The following is a 19,543-nucleotide window of genomic DNA, read 5'->3' as shown; positions in this document are numbered from 1 at the left end:
CCACTCCAAGGCTACAACCATAATGTACTACCTGCAGGGCTCTGAGAAGCCAAACGTACTCTCACAACTGTGTGTGTTCTAGTTGGCCTGGCAAATTCCTATTCATCTTCGACAGTGCAATTCAAACATGCGTCTGAGTCTTCTGTGTGAAACCCCTTTTCTGACCTCCCCACCCTAATAATCACTTTCTCTTTCCAATCACTGTATTCACTAGCATATTATCTTCATTTCTAGACCACAGATTCCTTGAAAGAAGGATTATATAATCTTTACCTATGCATAACTGTTACTCAGATGCCAAAAAAATTTTATTGAACTAATGAAAGTGTTTGTCTAGCCTATGCTTGGGTACCTCCAGGGACAGAGGACTCCAGACCTTCTAAGGCAGGCCTTACTATCTATGGGCTCAGAAAATTTTTCCCTATGTCGAGCAAGATGTCTCTTAGTCTTTAACCCCACTAGGACCACAAAGAATAAACCTGGTCCTCTTTGACGTGTCAACACTTAAATACTGATTTGTAAAACATTTATGTTGTGTTATATGCCAGACCCATGGGATAAGTAGAGGATACGCCAAGGTCAAGCAGAGAGAGTCCCTGCTCCTTGGGAACTCACATTCTGATAGAGAAGTCAGACACATAAATATACATAAAATAACACTGATAAGGGCAAGTAATAGTGATACATGGAGCATGATATGGAAGAACACATGAGGGGTACATATGCCACCCTGGGGCCATGGAAGGCCTCCTAGAAGAGCTGCCACTCGGCCTGAGAGTTTAAAGGACAAACTAGAATGGAGAGAAAGCCTGGTGTGTACAGCTGAGTGGGGGTAACTGAACATGTCTTCTCTTCTTCAAGCTAAACATTCCCAGTTCCTTCCCCTAGTCAGGTATCATGACTAGATTTTTAATTCTTTCACCATTCTGGGGTCTCTCATTTGAATACATAGCCAGGTCAGGCCTTAGACCTGAATGCAATATTCCTGTCATGATCTGATCAGTGCACAGCAGGGGAGTCTATCCGCCCCCCCCCCCACACCGCCCGCCTCACTCAGATGCCTAGTCTTGCGTGACAGCTTGTATCAGCACATTGATCCAGCGGTTTCCTCATGTATGGAAGAGACACACACTAACTTCCAGGGTAAACATTTTAGAACTAGTGGACAGCAAGAATGATGCTTGAGATTTTAAAATTTAAGTCTTAGGGCTTCCCTGGTGGCACAGTGGTTGAGAGTCCGCCTGCCGATGCAGGGGACACAGGTTCGTGCCCCGGTCCGGGAAGATCCCACATGCTGCGGAGCGGCTGGGCCCGTGAGCCATGGCCGCTGAGCCTGTGCGTCCGGAGCCTGTGCTCCGCAACGGGAGAGGCCACAACAGTGAGAGGCCCGCGTACCACAAAACAAAATAAAAATAAAAATAAATAATAATAAAATTTAAGTCTTAGAAAACATGTGTTAAGGGAATATCAGAGAATACTGCATGCACAGAATCAGACTAGAAGCTTTGTAAATTTTTCTGGTTATTTGTCACTGTATGAAAACCCCCCCCCAAAAAACTCAGCAGCTTAAAATAGCAATATTTACTTTACTCATTAATATGTGTTTAAAGCAGGGTTGGGAAGGGAAGGTCCATCTCTACTTCACTCACTGTGAGCTGGGACAGCTCAAAGGCTGGGAACTGGAATCATCTACAGATTCACCCACTCAAATTTTTGGCAGTTGATGCTGGCTGAAGTCTGGGGATTTCAGTGAGGTGTAGCAAGAACACCTATACATGGCTCTTCCAAGTGGCTTCTTTACAATATGGTGCGGGGTTCTGAGGGTAAATGTCCCAGGAAGACTAGGCAGAAGCTGTACTGCTTTTTATGACTCAGTCTTGGATGTCATATAGCTTCAGGTCTACTCTAGTCACAATCCTGCCCAGATTCAAGGGCAACAAACAAGAGATTCCACCTCTTGAGGAGAGTCAGTGTCACCTTGTAAGAAAAGCAGGTGGGATGGGATATATGGGTGTGAACATCTTTGGAAAATAAAATAATCTTGCCACATAAATAAAACTCAAAACTGAGTTAAATATCCTCAATAATAGGAGGCAGGCTGCTTTAGGATGAAGGGTATTCTGATTGGCTTATTAGTATTACTATTCCTCCAAAGAAACTTTTGAGTCTTTTAAAGTCTCCTTTCTTTATAACAAACATAAACATGTATTTTCCTTATCATAAAAATACTTCATATTTATTGTAGAAAACTTGCTAAATATAGAAATGCAGAGAGAAAGAAATATAATTGCCTGTAACCCCACAAACCAGGGGTAACTACAATTTAATATTTCAATAGAACTCTTTAGTCATTCACTCGTGTGATTAATTGTCCTTCCTTCCTCCCTTCCATGTATGTTTTTATCGTGCATATGTCAGCACTATTTTATATGCTAAGATAAAGCAGTATTTAAGAGAGGTGAGATACCTGCTCTCAAGTTTACATTCTAGTAGGAGAAAGTGCAAATAAGATAATTTCGAATAGCAACAAGTGCTATGAAAAACATAAAGTAAAAGCAATTCACGGAAGGGATTGCTTTACATAAAATGGTCAGAGAAAGCGTGTCTGAATAGATGTCATTTGTATTGAAGAGTCAGAAGGGACCAGACATGCAAAAATTTGCAATAAAAGTATTGCAGGCAGAGGAAATAGCAATTACAAAGGGCATGAGGTCTTGTCTGAAGAACAACAAGGCCAGTGTGGCTAGAATGTAGTGAACAATGCAAAGGAATTGTAAAAACTGAAGCTGCGGAACTAGAGCTGGATTGGATCACGTAGGCCATGGTAAAGAATTTGGATTTCACTTTAATGCAAATGGATGCCTTGGAGAGTGGTTTTTATCTTTTTAAATTTTATTTATTTTTGGCTGCATTGGGTCTTCATTGCTGCAGGAGGGCTTTCTCTAGTTATGGCGAGTGGGGGCTACTCTCTGTTGTGGTGCGTGGGCTTCTCCTTGCAGTGGCTTCTCTTGTTGGGGAGCACGGGCTCTAGGCGTGCGGGCTTCAGTAGCTTCAGCACGCAGGCTCAGCAGTTGTGGCTCGCAGGCTCTAGAGCACAGGGTCTGTGGCGCACCAGCTTAGTTGCTCTGTGGCATGTGGGATCTTCCTGGACCAGGGAGGGCTCGAACCTGTGTCCTCTGCATTGGCAGGTGGATTCTTATCCACTGCACCACCAGGGAAGTCCCCCTTGGAGAGTTTTAAGCAGGAGAATGACATGACCTGATTTAAAGTTTCAAAGATCACCTTGGCTGATTGCAGAGGCAATGGCTGACTACTGCAGTAGTCAGGAAATGGGATGGTGATGCCTTACACTAAGGTAGGAGTAGTAAAAACAGGGAGAGTAGGCAGATCCAGGTATATTTTAAAAGTGAAACCAGAAGAACAGATTAAATGTGAGGGATGAGGGAAAGAAAAAAATCAGGGATGAGTCTAGGTTTTTGGCTTCAGCAAATGGGTGGGTGATGGCATCACAGGGGAACACCAGGAAGGAACAGAAATAAAGAATTATATATTGCCCATATTAAAGGTTGAGATTTCTATGATATGTCAAACATACAATTGGATATACAAATCTAGAGCTAAAAGGTTAGGTCAGAGCTGAAGATAGATGTTTTGAATCATCAGTATATAGATCACATTCAAAGCCATGAGATTATATAAGATCACCTTGGAGAGAATACAGAGAAGGTAGCCCAGGACAAAAGAGTAGCCAGTGAGGTAAGGAAGAAAGCTAGGGGAATTTCCTTTTCCATAAACAAGGAAAACCGGGAAGCCAAGACAAATGTTTCATGAAGAAAAAAGCAAACAACGTGTGGAATGCTACTGAGAGGTCAAATAAGAAGAATATAAAAATGAGTCTATTGGATCTGGCAAGATGAAGGTCACTGTTGACCTTGACAACAGCAGTTTCTGTGAAGTGAAGGGAAGAGATGCCTAACTGGGATGGGAGGGAAAGAGAGGGAGGTGAGTGGAGAGAGAGAGAGGAGATAATCAAATGGTTCTGATGTGATAAGGAACTGAACAATGACTCAAGAGCTAGGGCTGGACACAAGGTCAATGGCGGAATAATTTTTAAGATAGGAACTGTTTGAGCATGTCTGATGCAGATGGCAGTGACTGAATGTAGTGACTTCCTAAAGACTGTGGTAGAGCAAGAGACTGCGGTGGGGTATGTAACTGCAGGGGTGAAGTCTTTGAGTAGGAGGGAGGGGGTAAGTTTAGAGCCCCGGGAAGGGGACACTGGCTTTGACAGGATTTGATACATTTCTTCCATAATAATAGGAGGAAGAAGGAGGTGATAGAAAGATGAGGGAGTTCTTGGCTGATTCTGTCTATATTCTCATGAAATACTGAAGAAGATATCAGCAAGGAGAATGGGGTATGAGGCAAAAGAGATGTAAAAAGAAATCTAAAGAAAGGAACAGGTGTGAAATAATAGTTCTGGGAAGTGAAATTATCCGGGAAATGTAATGGCACTGCCTCGTGGCATTGAGTGCTTATTTGCGATTTCTGTTCAATAATTTAAAAGTGAGATAATTTAACAAAGGGGTGTAATTTCTATGAGCAATACTTCGCTACTCAGTTTCAGGCACAGAATAGGCAGATAATTGAGCTGGATGTGAGCTGAATAATACTCAAAAAGCAAGGGGCAAGGGCTTTAAGGATATCTGTATGGGTGGCTAAGAGTTATAATTAATTTGGGGCCATAGGTTGCAAACTTTGTAAAAAGGGGAAAGAAGTGAGGCAAAATGTACTTCCTTCCAGTCTTTTCACTATTATTTATAAAATTGATGTCATATTACATAAGTTTTATGTCTCTATAACATTTTCCCATGTAAATAGTCTTCAAAATATTAATTTAGATATATCATAGTATATTTAACAATCTCCTTATTTTTTTTTTTTTTTTTTTTGGCCATGCTTCACAGCCTGTGGGATCTTAGTTCCCTGACCAGGGACTGAAGCTGGGCCTCAGCACCAATGGACCGCCAGGGAATTCCCAAACAATCTTCCTATTGTTAAAACATTTAGATCATTTAAAAGTCTTTATCACGTGTAATGCTGTGATAAACATCCTTGTGAAAATCTTTTCTCTGTCTCTGATTACTGTCTTAGGAAGTATTCCTACGAGTGCAATTACTGGGTCAAAGGATATGTATATTGCTTTTCTGTTTAAAAGAAACTATTAAAACAATTCCAACCTACAGAAAAGTTAGAAGTACAATACAAATAATTTTCTTCTCCCTGAATCATATGAGTAAACTGCTGACATGAGGTTCCATTACTCCAAAGTACTTTAGTGCGTGTTTCCTTCAAGGATATTCACTCATTATATGCCTTGACCAAATGGGATTTATCACAGGAATGCAAGGTTGGTTCAACGTATGAAAATAAATCAACATACCAGACCTTACTAATATAATAAAGAAGAAAACCCACATGATCATCCCGAGATGCAGAAAAAACATTTTAAAATTCCAACACATTTTCTTGATAAAAACACTCAACAAACTAGGTAGGAATAGAAGGGAACTTCCTCAGTCTAAAAAGGACATCTACATAAAGCTCCAGCTAACATTATAATTAATGGTGAAAAACTGAAAGCTTTCTTCCTAAGATCAGGAACAAAACAAGGATGTCTGCTCTCTCAACTTCTATTCAACAGTGTCCAGAATATAAATGAATGTATACGCAAAACAGAAACAGACTCACAAATATAGAAAACAAACTTGTGGTTACCAAAGAGGAGAGGAAGAGGGCTGGGACAAATCAGGGTATGGAATTAACAAACTACTATATATAAAATAGATAAGCAACAAGGATATATTGCATAGCACAGGGAATTATAGCCATTATCTTGTAATAACTTATAATGGAGTATAATCTGCAAAAATACTGAATCATTATGCTATATACCTGAAACTAAAATAATAATGTAAATCAACTATATTTCAATTAAAAAAAAACACTGTGCTAGAAGTTCTAGTCAGGGCAGTTAGGCAAGAAAAATAAGCATAAGGCATCCAATTGCTAAGGAAGAGGTAAAACTATATCTGTTTGCATATGACATGATCTTTTACACACAAAAAACCCTAACAAATCTATATACACATACACATAAAACTGTAAGAGGTAAAAAACAAGTTCAGCAAGGATACAAGAGCAACATGCAAAAATCATTGGTATTTCTATACAACAGGCATGAGAAATCAGAAAGTGAAATTAAGAAAACAATTTCATTTACAATAGCATCAAAAAGAATACTTATAAATAACAAAAGAAGTCAAAACTATAAGACATCACTGAAAGGAATTAAAAAGACTTAAATAAGTGGGAAGACATCCTGTGTTCATAGATTGGAGGACTTAATATTAAGATGGCAATACTCTCCAAAGTATGGATTCAATGCAATCCCTTTCAAAATCCCAGCTAACTTTTGGCAGAAATTGATAAACTGATCCTAAAGTTCATACGGAAATTCAAGGGACCCAGAATAGATTAAACAGTTTTTAAAACAAAGAATAAATTTGGAGGATTCACAGCTCCCAATTTCAAAACTTACTACAAATCTACAGTAATCAAGGTACATATAGGTCAATGAAATAGAACTGAGAGTTGAATTGAGTGTCAAGAAATAAACTCATACATTTATAATTGATTGATTTTCGACAGGGGTGCCAAGACAATTCAATGAGGAAAGAACAGTTTTTTCAACAAATTGACTTGTGACAACTGGATATACACATGCAAAAGAATAAAGCTAGACCTGTACCTCACACCACATACAAAAATTAATTAAAAATGGACCAAAGACCTAAATGTAAGAGCTAAAACTATAAAGCTAACTTCTAAGTATGTTAGAAGAAAACACAGGTATAAATCTTCATAACCGTGGATTAGGCAATGGTTCCTTAGATACAACATCAAAAGCAAAAGCAACCAAAGAAAAAATAGATAAAATGAACTTCAGCAAAATTGAAAACTTTTTTTTGCTTCAAAGGATGCTATTAAGAAAGTGAAAAAACAGCCCACAGAATGAAAGAAAATATTAGAAAACCATATATTTGATAAGGGTCTAGTATTCAGAATATATATAGAACTCTTACCATGTAATGACAAAAAGGCAAATAACCCAATTTTAAAATAGGCAAAAGGATATGAATAGACATTTCTCCTAAGAAGGTAAACAAATGGTCAATATACACATGAAAAGATGCTTAAGATCACTTATTATTAGGGAAATGCAGAACAAAACCACAATGAGATACCATATCACACCCACTAGGATGGCTATAATCAAAGGGACGGACAATAACAAGTATTGGCAAGGATATGGAGAATTGCCAGCAGGAATGTAAAATGGTGTAGTCGCTTAGAAAAACAGTCTAGCAGCTCCTCCAAAGGTTAAACATAGAGTTACCCTTTGACTTAGAAATTCCACTCCTAAGTATATACCTAAGCGAACTGAAAACGTACATCTACACAAAAACTTGTGTATGAATGTTGATGGCAGCATTATATATAAAGGCCAAAAACTCATAAACAACCCAAATATCCAGTAATAAATAAATGGATAAACAAAATGTGCTGTATCCAAACACTGGAATATTTCAGCCTAATTGAACCAAAAGGCCACATATGGTATGATTCATTGCTATGAAATGTCCAGAATAGGCAAATCCATGGAGAAAGAGTAGATTAGTGGTTGTCAAGGTAGAGGGATTAATGGGGAGTGACTGCTAATGGGAATGGGATTTCTCTATGGAGTGATGAAAATATTCTGGAATTAGAGAGTGGTGATGGTTCCATAATTCTGTGAGTATACTTAAAACAATTTGTATACTTTAAAAGGGTATATTTTATGATATGTGAATTACAACTTTAAAAGAAGATATTCACCTACATATTCACAATACTACCAACAAAATCAGGAAATTAACATTGATTTATTACTATCATGTAATCCTCAGACCCCATTTAAGTTTTTCTAAGTGTCACAATAATATAATAAGTATAAGCATACACACATACACATACACATACACACACATATCACACACACACAGGATCCAGCCCAGAATTACACAGTGTATTTACTTCTCATATCTTTTTAGTATCCTTCAATCTTGAACAGTTCCTCAATCTTTTAATTTTATGACCATGGATACTTTTGAAGACTACATGCCAGTTGTTTTGTAGAATGTCACTCAATTTGATTTTGCCTGATGTTTCCATATGACTAGATTCAGATTATGCATCTTTGGCAAGAATATCAGAGAAGTGATGCTATGTTTTTGCCACTGCATCCTCCGGTGGCATACAATTTTGGTTTGTCCCATTATGAAGATACTCATTCTGATTGCTTGATTAAGGTGGTGTCTGCTAGTCTCCTCCACTGTAGTTACCCTTTTACCCTTTATAATTTTGTAATAATGTACTTTGAAACAATGCAAATTCAACATCAAACTTTTAATCTATTCACTTATTCATAATCACTTACTGTTTCATTTATTATATCATGTATTATTTTAGTTTGGACTCATGATTTCCCATTTTATTCAGTGGGTTGTGTCTTCAATGGATTTAATAACTGTTATAATCTGTTACTATCATTGCTTATTTTGATGCTCAAATTGTCTCAAATTTGAGAGAAGCCCTTCAAGTTGCCTTCGGTGTCCTTTTGACATCTTCCCATCATTCTTTTTTTTTTTTTTTTTTGCGGTACGCGGGTCTCTCACAGCTGTGGCCTCTCCCATTGCGGAGCACAGGCTCCGGACGTGCAGGCTCAGCGGCCATGGCTCACGGGCCCAGCCGCTCCGCGGCATGTGGGATCCTTCCGCACCGGGGCACGAACCCGTGTCCCCTGCATCGGCAGGCGGACCCTCAACCACCGCGCCACCAGAGAAGCCCTCCCATCATTCTTTTATCATTTCCATTCCATCTGGCACAAAAAGATGTTTCAGGCTCATATTGTCCTTTTTTTCTGCCCCAACCGTCAGAATCCAGCCAGATTCCTTTTAATGACGAACGATCTGGATGATAGGTATGCTCTTTGGTATTGGGGTTCCCAGCTCCTAAGTCCTCTCATGGACAGAGTCAGAGAATAGCATGGATGTGTGTGTGTGTGTGTGTGTATGTGTGCATAAAGAAATCTGCATGCATGTGTGTGTGTGTGTGTGTGTGTGTATGTGGTGTGTATATATCATTTATAAACTGAATGATTTTGGTCAAATCAACTAGCCTATTTCAGCTCAAGTACTAGAATTTATAAAACATGAGTAATAACTATCTAAGATAGTATATATGGAAGCATTCAATGATTGCTAGAGCTGGACAAATTCTAGTTATTTTTTAGTATGATAAAATGCAAAGCCTTATTTTCAGGGTTATTATTTAGCTGTTGCTCACTGGTATCACCATTCTGATTGCTGGTATTCTTGCCATACAGTTAAAAATTTTTGAATATCATTCCTGTCATTTCTTCAAACACATTCTAGCTTTATCACTGTTCTAGCTTTATCACTGTTGTCAGATACACCACCATTGTAATGACTCCCTGCTTCTGTTTATGTCATAATGCAAGTGCAGTATGTCATTTCACCTTTCACTACCTAAAAAGTTTCAACTGAATTCTTTCAGGTTCTGTTTAAATGTCTTTAACGATTATAGATTCTTCTAAGCTCCACTGTGTTGCCATAGCGTATTTGCACTTCTTTAAAAATAATTTCCAGGGCTTCCCTGGTGGCGCAGTGACTGAGAGTCCGCCTGCCGAAGCAGGGAACACGGGTTCGTGCCCTGGTCCGGGAAGATTGATCCCACATGCCGCGGAGCGGCTGGGCCCGTGAGCCATGGCCGCTGAACCTGCGCATCCGGAGCCTGTGCTCCGCAACGGGAGAGGCACAACAGTGAGAGGCCCGCATACCGCAAAAAATAAATAAATAAATAAATAATTTCCATGTTATATCACTGTTTATAAGTCTTCTTTCCCAGCCAGAGAGTGTAAGAAATGTGTTCTATGCTCGATTAAGTGAGACCAGTGTCTTATTCATTTGTGTATTCTCCATGTCAAGCATGGCATGCACAAGAAACATGACACCTTGTTATAAGTATGTGTTGAATATTAAAATCAATTCTAAGAATTAATTCTTACATTTTAATATAGCTGTAATTAATAATTCCTAGACTACTGTATAAATAGATCCTTCCAGAATCGCACTATCCAACACAGTAGGCACTAGCCTTATGTGGCTATTGAGCACTTGAAATAAACCTAATCTTAATTGAGATACACTGCAAGTGTGAAACATACACCCAGTTTCAGGCTGTGAAACATTTCATTAATAAATTTTTATACTGATTATATGTTGAAGTAACACTTTGGATATACTGTGTTAAATAAAATATGTTATTAAAATTAATTTCACCTATTTCTTCTTAATGTGGCTTTTTAAGATGTGGCTACTGGAGATTTTTAATTATATACGTCGTTCACATTATATTTCTACTGGACAGTGCTATTCTAGAAGTTTCTGGGCTAGTGATGGGGAACAAAGAGGTTACAAGATTGAGGACTAGCTATATGGCCCCCTTAGAGCAAAGACAGTAAATAAAAAACCTTGCATAGCTCTAAAACCTTGCTATTAGAGGGACCAGACCATTCAAGTGGATGCCACAAGAGAGACATAAGGGGATGTAGGCAGCCAAGAATAAGAATACATTACTTTGGTGAACTGATTTTATCTTCTTAAGATGTCTCCATGAGACTCTACTTTCTAATCCTACTCTAAAGTCATACATGCCTGCACAGAGGTGGTCAAAAACCCATTCAGCTCTCGCTTGTTTTCTCTATGGACACTTATTTGCTTGCCTCTTCACTTACTCAACCTGGATCCTTTGGCCTGAAGTAAAAAACTCCAGGGATTACAAATTCCATCTTTTTTTTCTTCTTGCCTCAATATCATCCTCTAGTAATGTGCTCTTTCCTCAAACTTGAAGTGTCTCTGGATTAAGAGAAATAAGCATTTAAGTCAATTTTGTCATTACTGACCTGCATTTCATATTTCAGAGTCATGTGGAAGCACCAGGATCCCATTCCTACCACTGAAATTAAAACAAACAAATAAAAAAAAAACAATTAGCATGAAATTCTTTGGGGGTGGCCAGAGTGACTTGAGAAGACAGTAAGACATTTCAAAGCACTGAGTTTTAGAACAAATTTATGAAATCTTGTGGCAGGATATAGCAGACCCTGCTTAAGCTCTATCTATAACTGATAAAATTTTGGTACAGAAATAAACAAGTTCTCGTAAATTTCCTCCACTAAGTGATTTATTAGATTAATAAATATTCTCCATTCTTTTGCATAAAATGTATTACAGATGCTCAGGGTAAGCTTTAATGATCATAGCTTGTTAGCTACTCTTCAGTACTTCCTTTGGATTAGCTAGTTCTAATCCAAATAGCTGAGGTGGATGCTTAATAAGAGCCAGTCACTTCTGTTTGTTCCTAAACTTGTTAATGCCACTGTGTTTAGTTATCAGAAGTATGACTGCAAAAAGAGAGCTACTGTTTCTACAAAAACTGTTTAAAATGTTTAAAACAGACTCAATAGAATTGAGTTGCTAATAAAAATTGCTGTTGAATTAGCTGTGGATAAGATATCTATTATAGATTGGGAAAAACAGTAAATATCTAAAGATTCTGTATTCATGTCTCAAAGTTCTTTCCAAGTGCCTCCATTTTAAACAAACTGTTTTCATTTTAGGGTTTAAAATTTTTTGTTTGTTTTTCAATGCAAGAAAGACTAAGTAGAACTATAATTAGGGTCCCATATTCAAAGGTCACGCCCTACATCAAATCATCGTCAAAGATTATACAACTATTTGTTAATTAAAATAAAACTTGAAGGTGGGTATACATTTTTTTCAATATAATTATGGCTTTGACTCTTTAAAAGTTAACGGACTAAATATCACTCCCTATCACATCTGATAACACAGTTTCTACTATGATTAAGTTTAGTTCAACAAGCCTTTACTGAATACCTCCTATTTGCCAAATTCAACTACAGATGCTGAGGTACAAAGATAAGATCCAGTCATTGGCCTTAATGAAGTTTATAAGCTAATGGAGGAGACAGGCAGATAAATAGAAGATGCCGGTATGTGGAGATATGATAAAAAAAAAAAGATATGCATACAGTACTATAGGAGCACAGAAGAGGGGACTTATGAAAGAAGTCAGAGAAAGCAAAAATGACGTCAGAGGAGTTAGCCTCAAGGATGTAAGAGTCAGCCCAACAAACATGGTAAATGTGGATGTTACCAAATCATTTGTATGAAGCCACTTGAGAAAAATTTCAAACTCTTTGTTACTCTTGCTTTTTAAAAAAATCATTATAGACATTATCACATTATTTACTGCTCAAAATGAGATGAGAGAAGTCAAGAGTTATTGCACTCATCTTACTAAAGAAGTGAGGAAGTAGATGGTTGCTGTCTTTTTTCCAAAGGAGAAATTAGAAGGTGCAAAGTAGAATAAATTAATGGAAGAAGGGGAAAAAAACAAACCCTGTGAGTTATTTAAAGTCACATAATATACTATAAAGTAAAAAACTTAAAATGAGGTGGATGACTCTTCATCCTGAAAGGTAGACTGGCCACTAATTCATGTCTCACTCAACAACTGTTTTTATCCAAACCTTTCCAAATGTCCTCTTGTTACTGTTTATTATATCGCATTAAAAGTCTGATTTTTAAAAAATCTCTACAGTTTATTTCCTTTCAACGCTCCATTTAGAATGCAAAGAAATGTAATAGAAGAACATCACCTTTCACCATGCAGTATTTTATATTTTGCCACTTTAAAGAAAACTACCAATTTTTGCTAAAATTTATTAGCTTCACTGATGTAATTCACAAACTACAGAGTTAAAGTATACAATTCAATTGTTTTTAATATTTTCACAGAGTTGTGCAACCGTTATCATTACTAGAACATTTTCACGACCCCAAAGACAAACCCCAGGCCTATTAGCAGTCACCCCTATTTCTCTTCAAACCTCCTCCCTCCTCAGCCCTAGACAACCATTAATCTGTTTTCTGTCCCTAAAGATTTGTCTGTTCTGGACTTTTCATATAAGTGGAATCATACAATATGCAGTCTTTTCTGTCTGGTTTCTTTCATTTAGCATATTTTCAAGGTTCATTCATATTACAGCATGTATCAATAATACCTTCCTTTTATGGATGAATAACATGTCATTGTATGAACATGCTACATTTTATTTATCTATTCACCAGTTGATGGACATTGCTAAGGACTGCACCTTTGTGTCCCCTCCAAATTCACATGTTGAAGCCCTAAGCCCCAATGTGACAGTAGTTGGGCATGGTGCCTTTGAGAAATAAACAGGTTTAGATGAGGTCAAGAGAGTAGGGCCCCCATGATGGGATTAGGGTCCTTATATGAAGAAGAGACAGGATTTCACTCTTTCTCCCCACCTACATGAAGTAAGGATAGGCCACATGAGGACACAGGGAGAAGGTGGCCCTCTGCAAGCCAAGAAGAGGGCTCTCACCAGGAATGGAATTAGTCAGCACCTCAATCTTGGACTTCCAGAACTGTGAGAAATAAAGTCTATTGTTCAAGTCTATGGTATTTTGTTATGGCAGTTTGAGCTAAGAGACATTTAGGCTTTTTCTACATTTTGGCTATTATTAATAATGCTGCTGTGAGAATTCATGTATAAGTTTTTGTGCAGACATATGTTTTCATTTCTCTTGGGTATATACTGAGGATGGAATTTCTGGGTCATATGGAAACTCTATGTTTAGCATTCTGAAGAACCGTGAAAGTGTTTTTCAAAGTGACTGCACTATTTTATACTCCCATTAGCAATATATGAATTTCTCCACATCCTCCCTATACTAGTTGTTGGTTGTCTTTCTGATTATAGCCATCCTAATGGATTGAAGTGGTATTGTGGTTTTGATTGGCATTGCCCTAGTGATTACCCCATTCCCTTCTTTTTTTCTTATTAAATGTTCCACATTTCAGATTTGTCTCACTGTGTGTGTGTGTGTGTGTGTGTTTAATGGACTTTATGTTTTAGAGCAGTTTTAGATTCATGGCAAAATTGAGCAGAAGGTACAAAGATTTTCCATATAATCTCCACTCCCACACACACACATAGTCTCCCCCAGTATCAACATGCCCCACCACAGTGGTACATTTCTTATTACAATTGATGAACCCATATTGATACATCATTATCACTCAAAGTCCATATTTCATATTACAGTTCACTCTTGAGTATAGACAAATTTATAATGACATGTATCCACCATTATAATATCATACAGAATAGTTTCATTGCCCTGAAAATCCTATGTGCCCTGTCATTTCAACTCTCCCTCTCCCCTAACCCTAGTAACCACTGATCTTTCAAAGTGGCTGTGCCATTCTTCATTCCCACCAGCAATGAATGAGAGTTCCTGTTGCTCCACAACCTCATTCCCTTTTCAACAAATATTTACTGGGCTCTTAACAATGTTCCAAGCATTTCCACTAGGATAAAGGAGTGAACAAGAGAGATATGTTTCCTGTCTTAAGAACTTTTAGCAAGCCACTAAAAATATGAGAGGTGCCATTTCAAAGCTATGCAAAGGGGCTACTACCTTGCAAAGCAGTTACTACCTTGTCTAGGGAGTCAGAAGAGGGCTATCAGGGGAAGTAACACATAAGCTAGGACTTAAAAATAAACTGAGTTAACCAGGTGAAAAGAATTTTTTTTAATGAGATCATCCTACGTAGAAGGATCATCTAACATAGAGGCAAGGTAGTGCATTCAAAGAAGTAAAGGAGCTTGGCTTAGACCATGAACACTTGCATCCAGTGAGAAGACTGGCATGATTTGTAGGCAGTAGACTGAGAAGAGCCTGGTATTGGCATGCTACCAAACTTTTTCAAGGTTACAACAGAATACAGATGTGTTCTGATACACATTTATTTTGATCCATTTGACTGACCACACTGGGGAAAGAGTGTACAAGGGCTTTGGAATCAGACCTAAACTAGCATCCCAAATCTGTTACTTATTACTTATCAACTTTGGCAAGTTGCTTAAATCTCTTTGAGACTCAGCTGCCTCAGTTGTAAAATAAAAATGTTTATCATGAAAGGCTGCTGTGAGGATTATCTAGCATGCACCTGGCATACAACAGGTATCAACAAGTTTTATTTTCCAGTCTACGAAAAAAATTTCACATACATAGAGAATGGAATCACTAGGTTTTGGAAGTAGCCACAACACAAATTTAAAGGCCCAAGAAATACTATGAGTTCCTTTTAAATTATACCAAGATTTACCATGATGCACAAGAAGGGACCTAGAATAAATGAAAAAGGAGAAGGGCATATTACCCCAAAGTATCAAAGGCATTAATAGTGTAATGTGTGATTATTTTAAAACCTATGAACTCAGAGTTCATTTTAGTATTATTGGTGGTGTCAAAACAATGCCAGCTACAATTACAGGAATGCATGACTGTTCTTTCCAGGTGAAGCTAGCATTCACATTAGAAACAAAATGCACTCTCATATTAGAGAGGTCATAGAATGTAGTAATTAAAAGTGTGAGCTTTGGAGAGCTGTCCTAAGAAGTTTGGACTTTATCCCTAAGCTGATAAGAAGCCAATTTAGGGTATTAAAAAAGAACTTTTCTAATTGCTCCCCACCTACCCTAAAGGTAAGTGATCACTCACTCCCTTTTCTAATCTACCACTTGTCCAGTATATAATCTTATTATACTAACACACACATACACACACACACACACACACACACACACACATGCGCCAGAAGATCCTACTTAGCCTTATCAATGTATTTTGGATTACTTTCTCCCCACACCCAATATGGATGCTGCAACATTAGTAGTAGATGAGCTACCACATTACTTTAGCAACTCTTGTGCTATCATACTAACTACACTAGTGTGGTACACAGAATAATGGCTCCCAAAGATGTCTATGTCCTATCTCCGGAAGCTGTGAATATGTTACCTAAAATGGCAAAAATGACTCTGCAAACTTGATTAAATTAAAGGCCTTGAGATGGGGAGATTATCCTGGATTATTACAATGTGCTCAATTTAATCATCTGAGTCCTCAAAAGCAGGAACCTTTGGAAGATGTCACTATGGAAGAATGGTTAGAGAGATGTAAAACTGCTAGGTTTGAAGATGGAGGAAAATGGCCCAAGTCAAGATGGAAAATATGGAATTATGTGGGCAGCCACATAAACTGGAAAGGACATGGAAATTGACTCTCCCCCAGAGCCTCCAGAAAGAAACACAGACTTACCAACACCTGGACTAATGAGACTTGTATCAGAATTCTAATTTAAAGAACTGCAAGATAATAAATTTATCCTTCTTTTGGTACTTTGTTACAGTAGCAGTAGAAACCCAATACAATTACTAACAGATGGCTAGTTTATTAGTTAATAAACTGGTACCTGAAGTGCCTCTTAAAACTCTTGCCTAAGAACTTTGGCTTATCTGAAGATTCTGAAGTAAAGTAAAAACTCAAGCTACAGACTAGGAGGAAATATTCACAATACATATAATATCTAACAAAAGGCTCACATATAGAAAATGTGGTACAAAAATCAGATAGAAAAAGACAGCCCAAGTTTTAAATGGGCAGATGATTTGTAGAGGCACATCACAAAAGATGATACCCAAAGGGTCAATAACAAGTGCTCAGCATCATTATTCATTGGGAAATACAAATTTAAACCTCAGTGAGACATCACCACATAGCAACCCAGAATGACTAAAATTAAAAAGATAGACAAGTATAGGACTTCCCTGGTGGCGCAGTGGTTAAGAATCCGCCTGCCGATGCAGGGGACATGGGTTTGAACACCAGTCTGGGAAGATCCCACACGCCACGGAGCAACTAAGCCTGTGTGCCACAACTACTGAGCCTGCGCTCTAGAGCCTGCGAGCCACAACTACTGAGCCTGCGTGCCACAACTACTGAAGCCCGTGCGCCTAGAACCAGTGCTATGCAGTGAGAACCTACCGCAATGAGAGGCCTGTGCACCGCAATGAAGACTAGCCCCTGCTTGCTGCAACTAGAAAAAGCCCGCGTGCAGCAACGAAGACCCAATGCAGCCAAATAAATAAATAAATACATTAAAAAAAAAGATAGACAAGTATAGATGACAATGTGGAATAACTGGAACTCTCAGATATTACTGGTGGGAGTGTAAATGGTCGAAACATTTTAGAAAGTTGTTTGGCAGTTTCTAATAAATTTAAACACAGACTACCCTATGATCTAGCAATTCTACTTCTAGACATACAGCCCTAAAGAAATGAGCACAACTGTCCATCAAAAGACATATACAAGAATATCCACGGAATCTTTATTCATTAAAGTCTCAACTGAAAACCCAAATGCCCATTAACAGAAAAATGGGCAAATGAATTATACTCACACAATGGAATATTATATATCAATAAAAAGAATGAACTGATAGAAACAACATAGATGAATGTCAAAAACATTACATCGAATGAAAGAAGCCAGATGCCAGAGTACATACTATGTGGTTCCATCTATATAAAGTTCAAGAACATGCAAATTAATCTATGGGCATGGAAGTCAGAATATCAGTTATCATTTTGGGGATATGATGACTGAGAAGGGGCACAAGGGAACTTTCTGGGATGACTGAAAATTTCTGTATCTTGATCTGGGTGGCGATTACACAGGCAAAATCTCATTGAGCTGTATGTATACTTAAGATTTGTACATTTTACTGTTTACGGAATACACCTCAATTTAAAAAAAGAAAGAATTTGGAGGGGGAAACTTTCACATGCAATGCTCCAAATATACTTTGCCTGTCAAAATATTCCCACCTTAAGTGATTTGCTTTAGTACTTTTCATACTGGTTCTGAAACAACTCTATCCAAGCCTTCAGGCAGGTTAAGTTAGTAACAAGCAAACGTTCCACAGGTAGAGGAAAAGTAAGAACACAAAATAACAACGATAATAATGGATGAGACAGAATATGGTAATTGAAGGGAGAACCAAAATAATTCTGTTTAAGAATATCTATAGCCAAGTGAGGGGAATGTTTGGACTGCCTAAGGTATGTTAAAGAGAATGGAGCTAGAGCAATAATAATAACAGACATAATAATAAGAGAAATGAGATGACATTATGATATTTTATACTTATTTTCTTAGAAAATAACTGTCATTCAATTATTGTCTTATTCTGGCTCCAGCCTAAAACACTGAAACATAAACCACAACTGAGGCCACAGGAAGCAGACGAAGAGCCGTTACAGCTCACGCTTCCTGGCTTAGGCTATTTTCTACCTGGCTTTCTACCTTTCTACTTTTACTTTCTACCAGGCTATTTTCCTGGCCATTTCACTTCCTCACTTCCTGTTCACTGACTACACAGGCTACTTAGCTAACTGGTTCCTGCTTCTCTGGCTGAACCTATCCCTGGGTTTTGGCTTCTAGGTTGGGCATGTTTATTCAAAGTGTAGTAAACCCACAAATAAACCCATATAAAACCACAAATGCATATGCACAAAGATTAGGAACTATTAACTAATAAAAGAAAATACTATTTCTGTTGGGTGATGGGATTATGGGTATTTTGCATTGTCTTCCAAATTTGTCTTCATGTTACTATATTACTTTTTCCACTAACTAGAAAAAAAGACCATTGATGTTTCTGGCAATGTCTGGAAAACTGGGACTAAATAAAGGGGAATAAATAAGTTAGTAAACAAGTTATGAAATGATTTCTGAAGTTCCTTTCCACAGCATATTGATTTTATCCTGTTTTACTGCTAAGTGTAATTGCTATAATCTAAAAGGTTATTAGTCTAGTACGCAGTCCACTCACTTTCCCCTTGACAAATGGTATAATATTCTTAAGATCACTTCAGATGTCTTTGATTCAGTATGGCAGTGACTACTGTAAGTATGATCACACTAAACCCAAGGCTACTCCATGCAAAGAATTTCCAGTGGTCCTTTCCATGGGGAAATGACTTTGTGATATTTCTATTTCAGCACTGAAGTCTATCTTCAACAGACTTTTTCTGCTCTACCTTATTAATGTTTTGACTATTTTACCACTCATTTTTTCTTGTTGCCAATTACCTACACATTTAGATAACTGCATAACAAATACATTTGTACAACTACAAATAGATTTTGTTGTTTATATTCATCTCTCCTCAATGTAGTATAAGCTCTCTGGGGACAGACTTTGTCTTTTTATGCTGGCACATAGTATGTACTCAAAATTATCTGTAAAGGAAAGCGAACCTATTCCTATTTTAAAGGAGTAGGATAAACAACAATTTGTGACTTTGGGAGTAAAGAGAAAAATTAAATTTCATGAAAAAACAAATCTCATGCAAGGGCTTCTTTTGGTTTGTTCTATTTTACACAATGCACAG

The 19,543-nt window shown here is 37.7% G+C and overlaps 1 protein-coding gene across 2 annotated transcripts in view; it reads right to left on the bottom strand.

The window, feature by feature from the left end:
* Positions 1–19,543, bottom strand: part of ACER3 (alkaline ceramidase 3) — a 187,643-nt gene that overhangs the window by 81,805 nt on the left and 86,295 nt on the right. For both annotated transcript variants that reach the window (XM_089915337.1, XM_022593886.3), the window contains exon 3: positions 11,087–11,139. In XM_089915337.1, the coding sequence (XP_089771463.1) occupies positions 11,087–11,139 (53 nt within the window). The remainder of the gene's footprint in view (positions 1–11,086; positions 11,140–19,543) is intronic.

The sequence above is a fragment of the Delphinapterus leucas genome, chromosome 7, assembly GCF_059928025.1.
Source record: "Delphinapterus leucas isolate spDelLeu-1000000601 "Yukka" chromosome 7, BTC_Dleu_Yukka2, whole genome shotgun sequence".
NCBI lineage: Eukaryota > Metazoa > Chordata > Mammalia > Artiodactyla > Monodontidae > Delphinapterus > Delphinapterus leucas.
The sequence above is the reverse complement of the archived record's forward strand: the minus strand, read 5'-3'. Positions and strand labels throughout refer to the sequence as shown.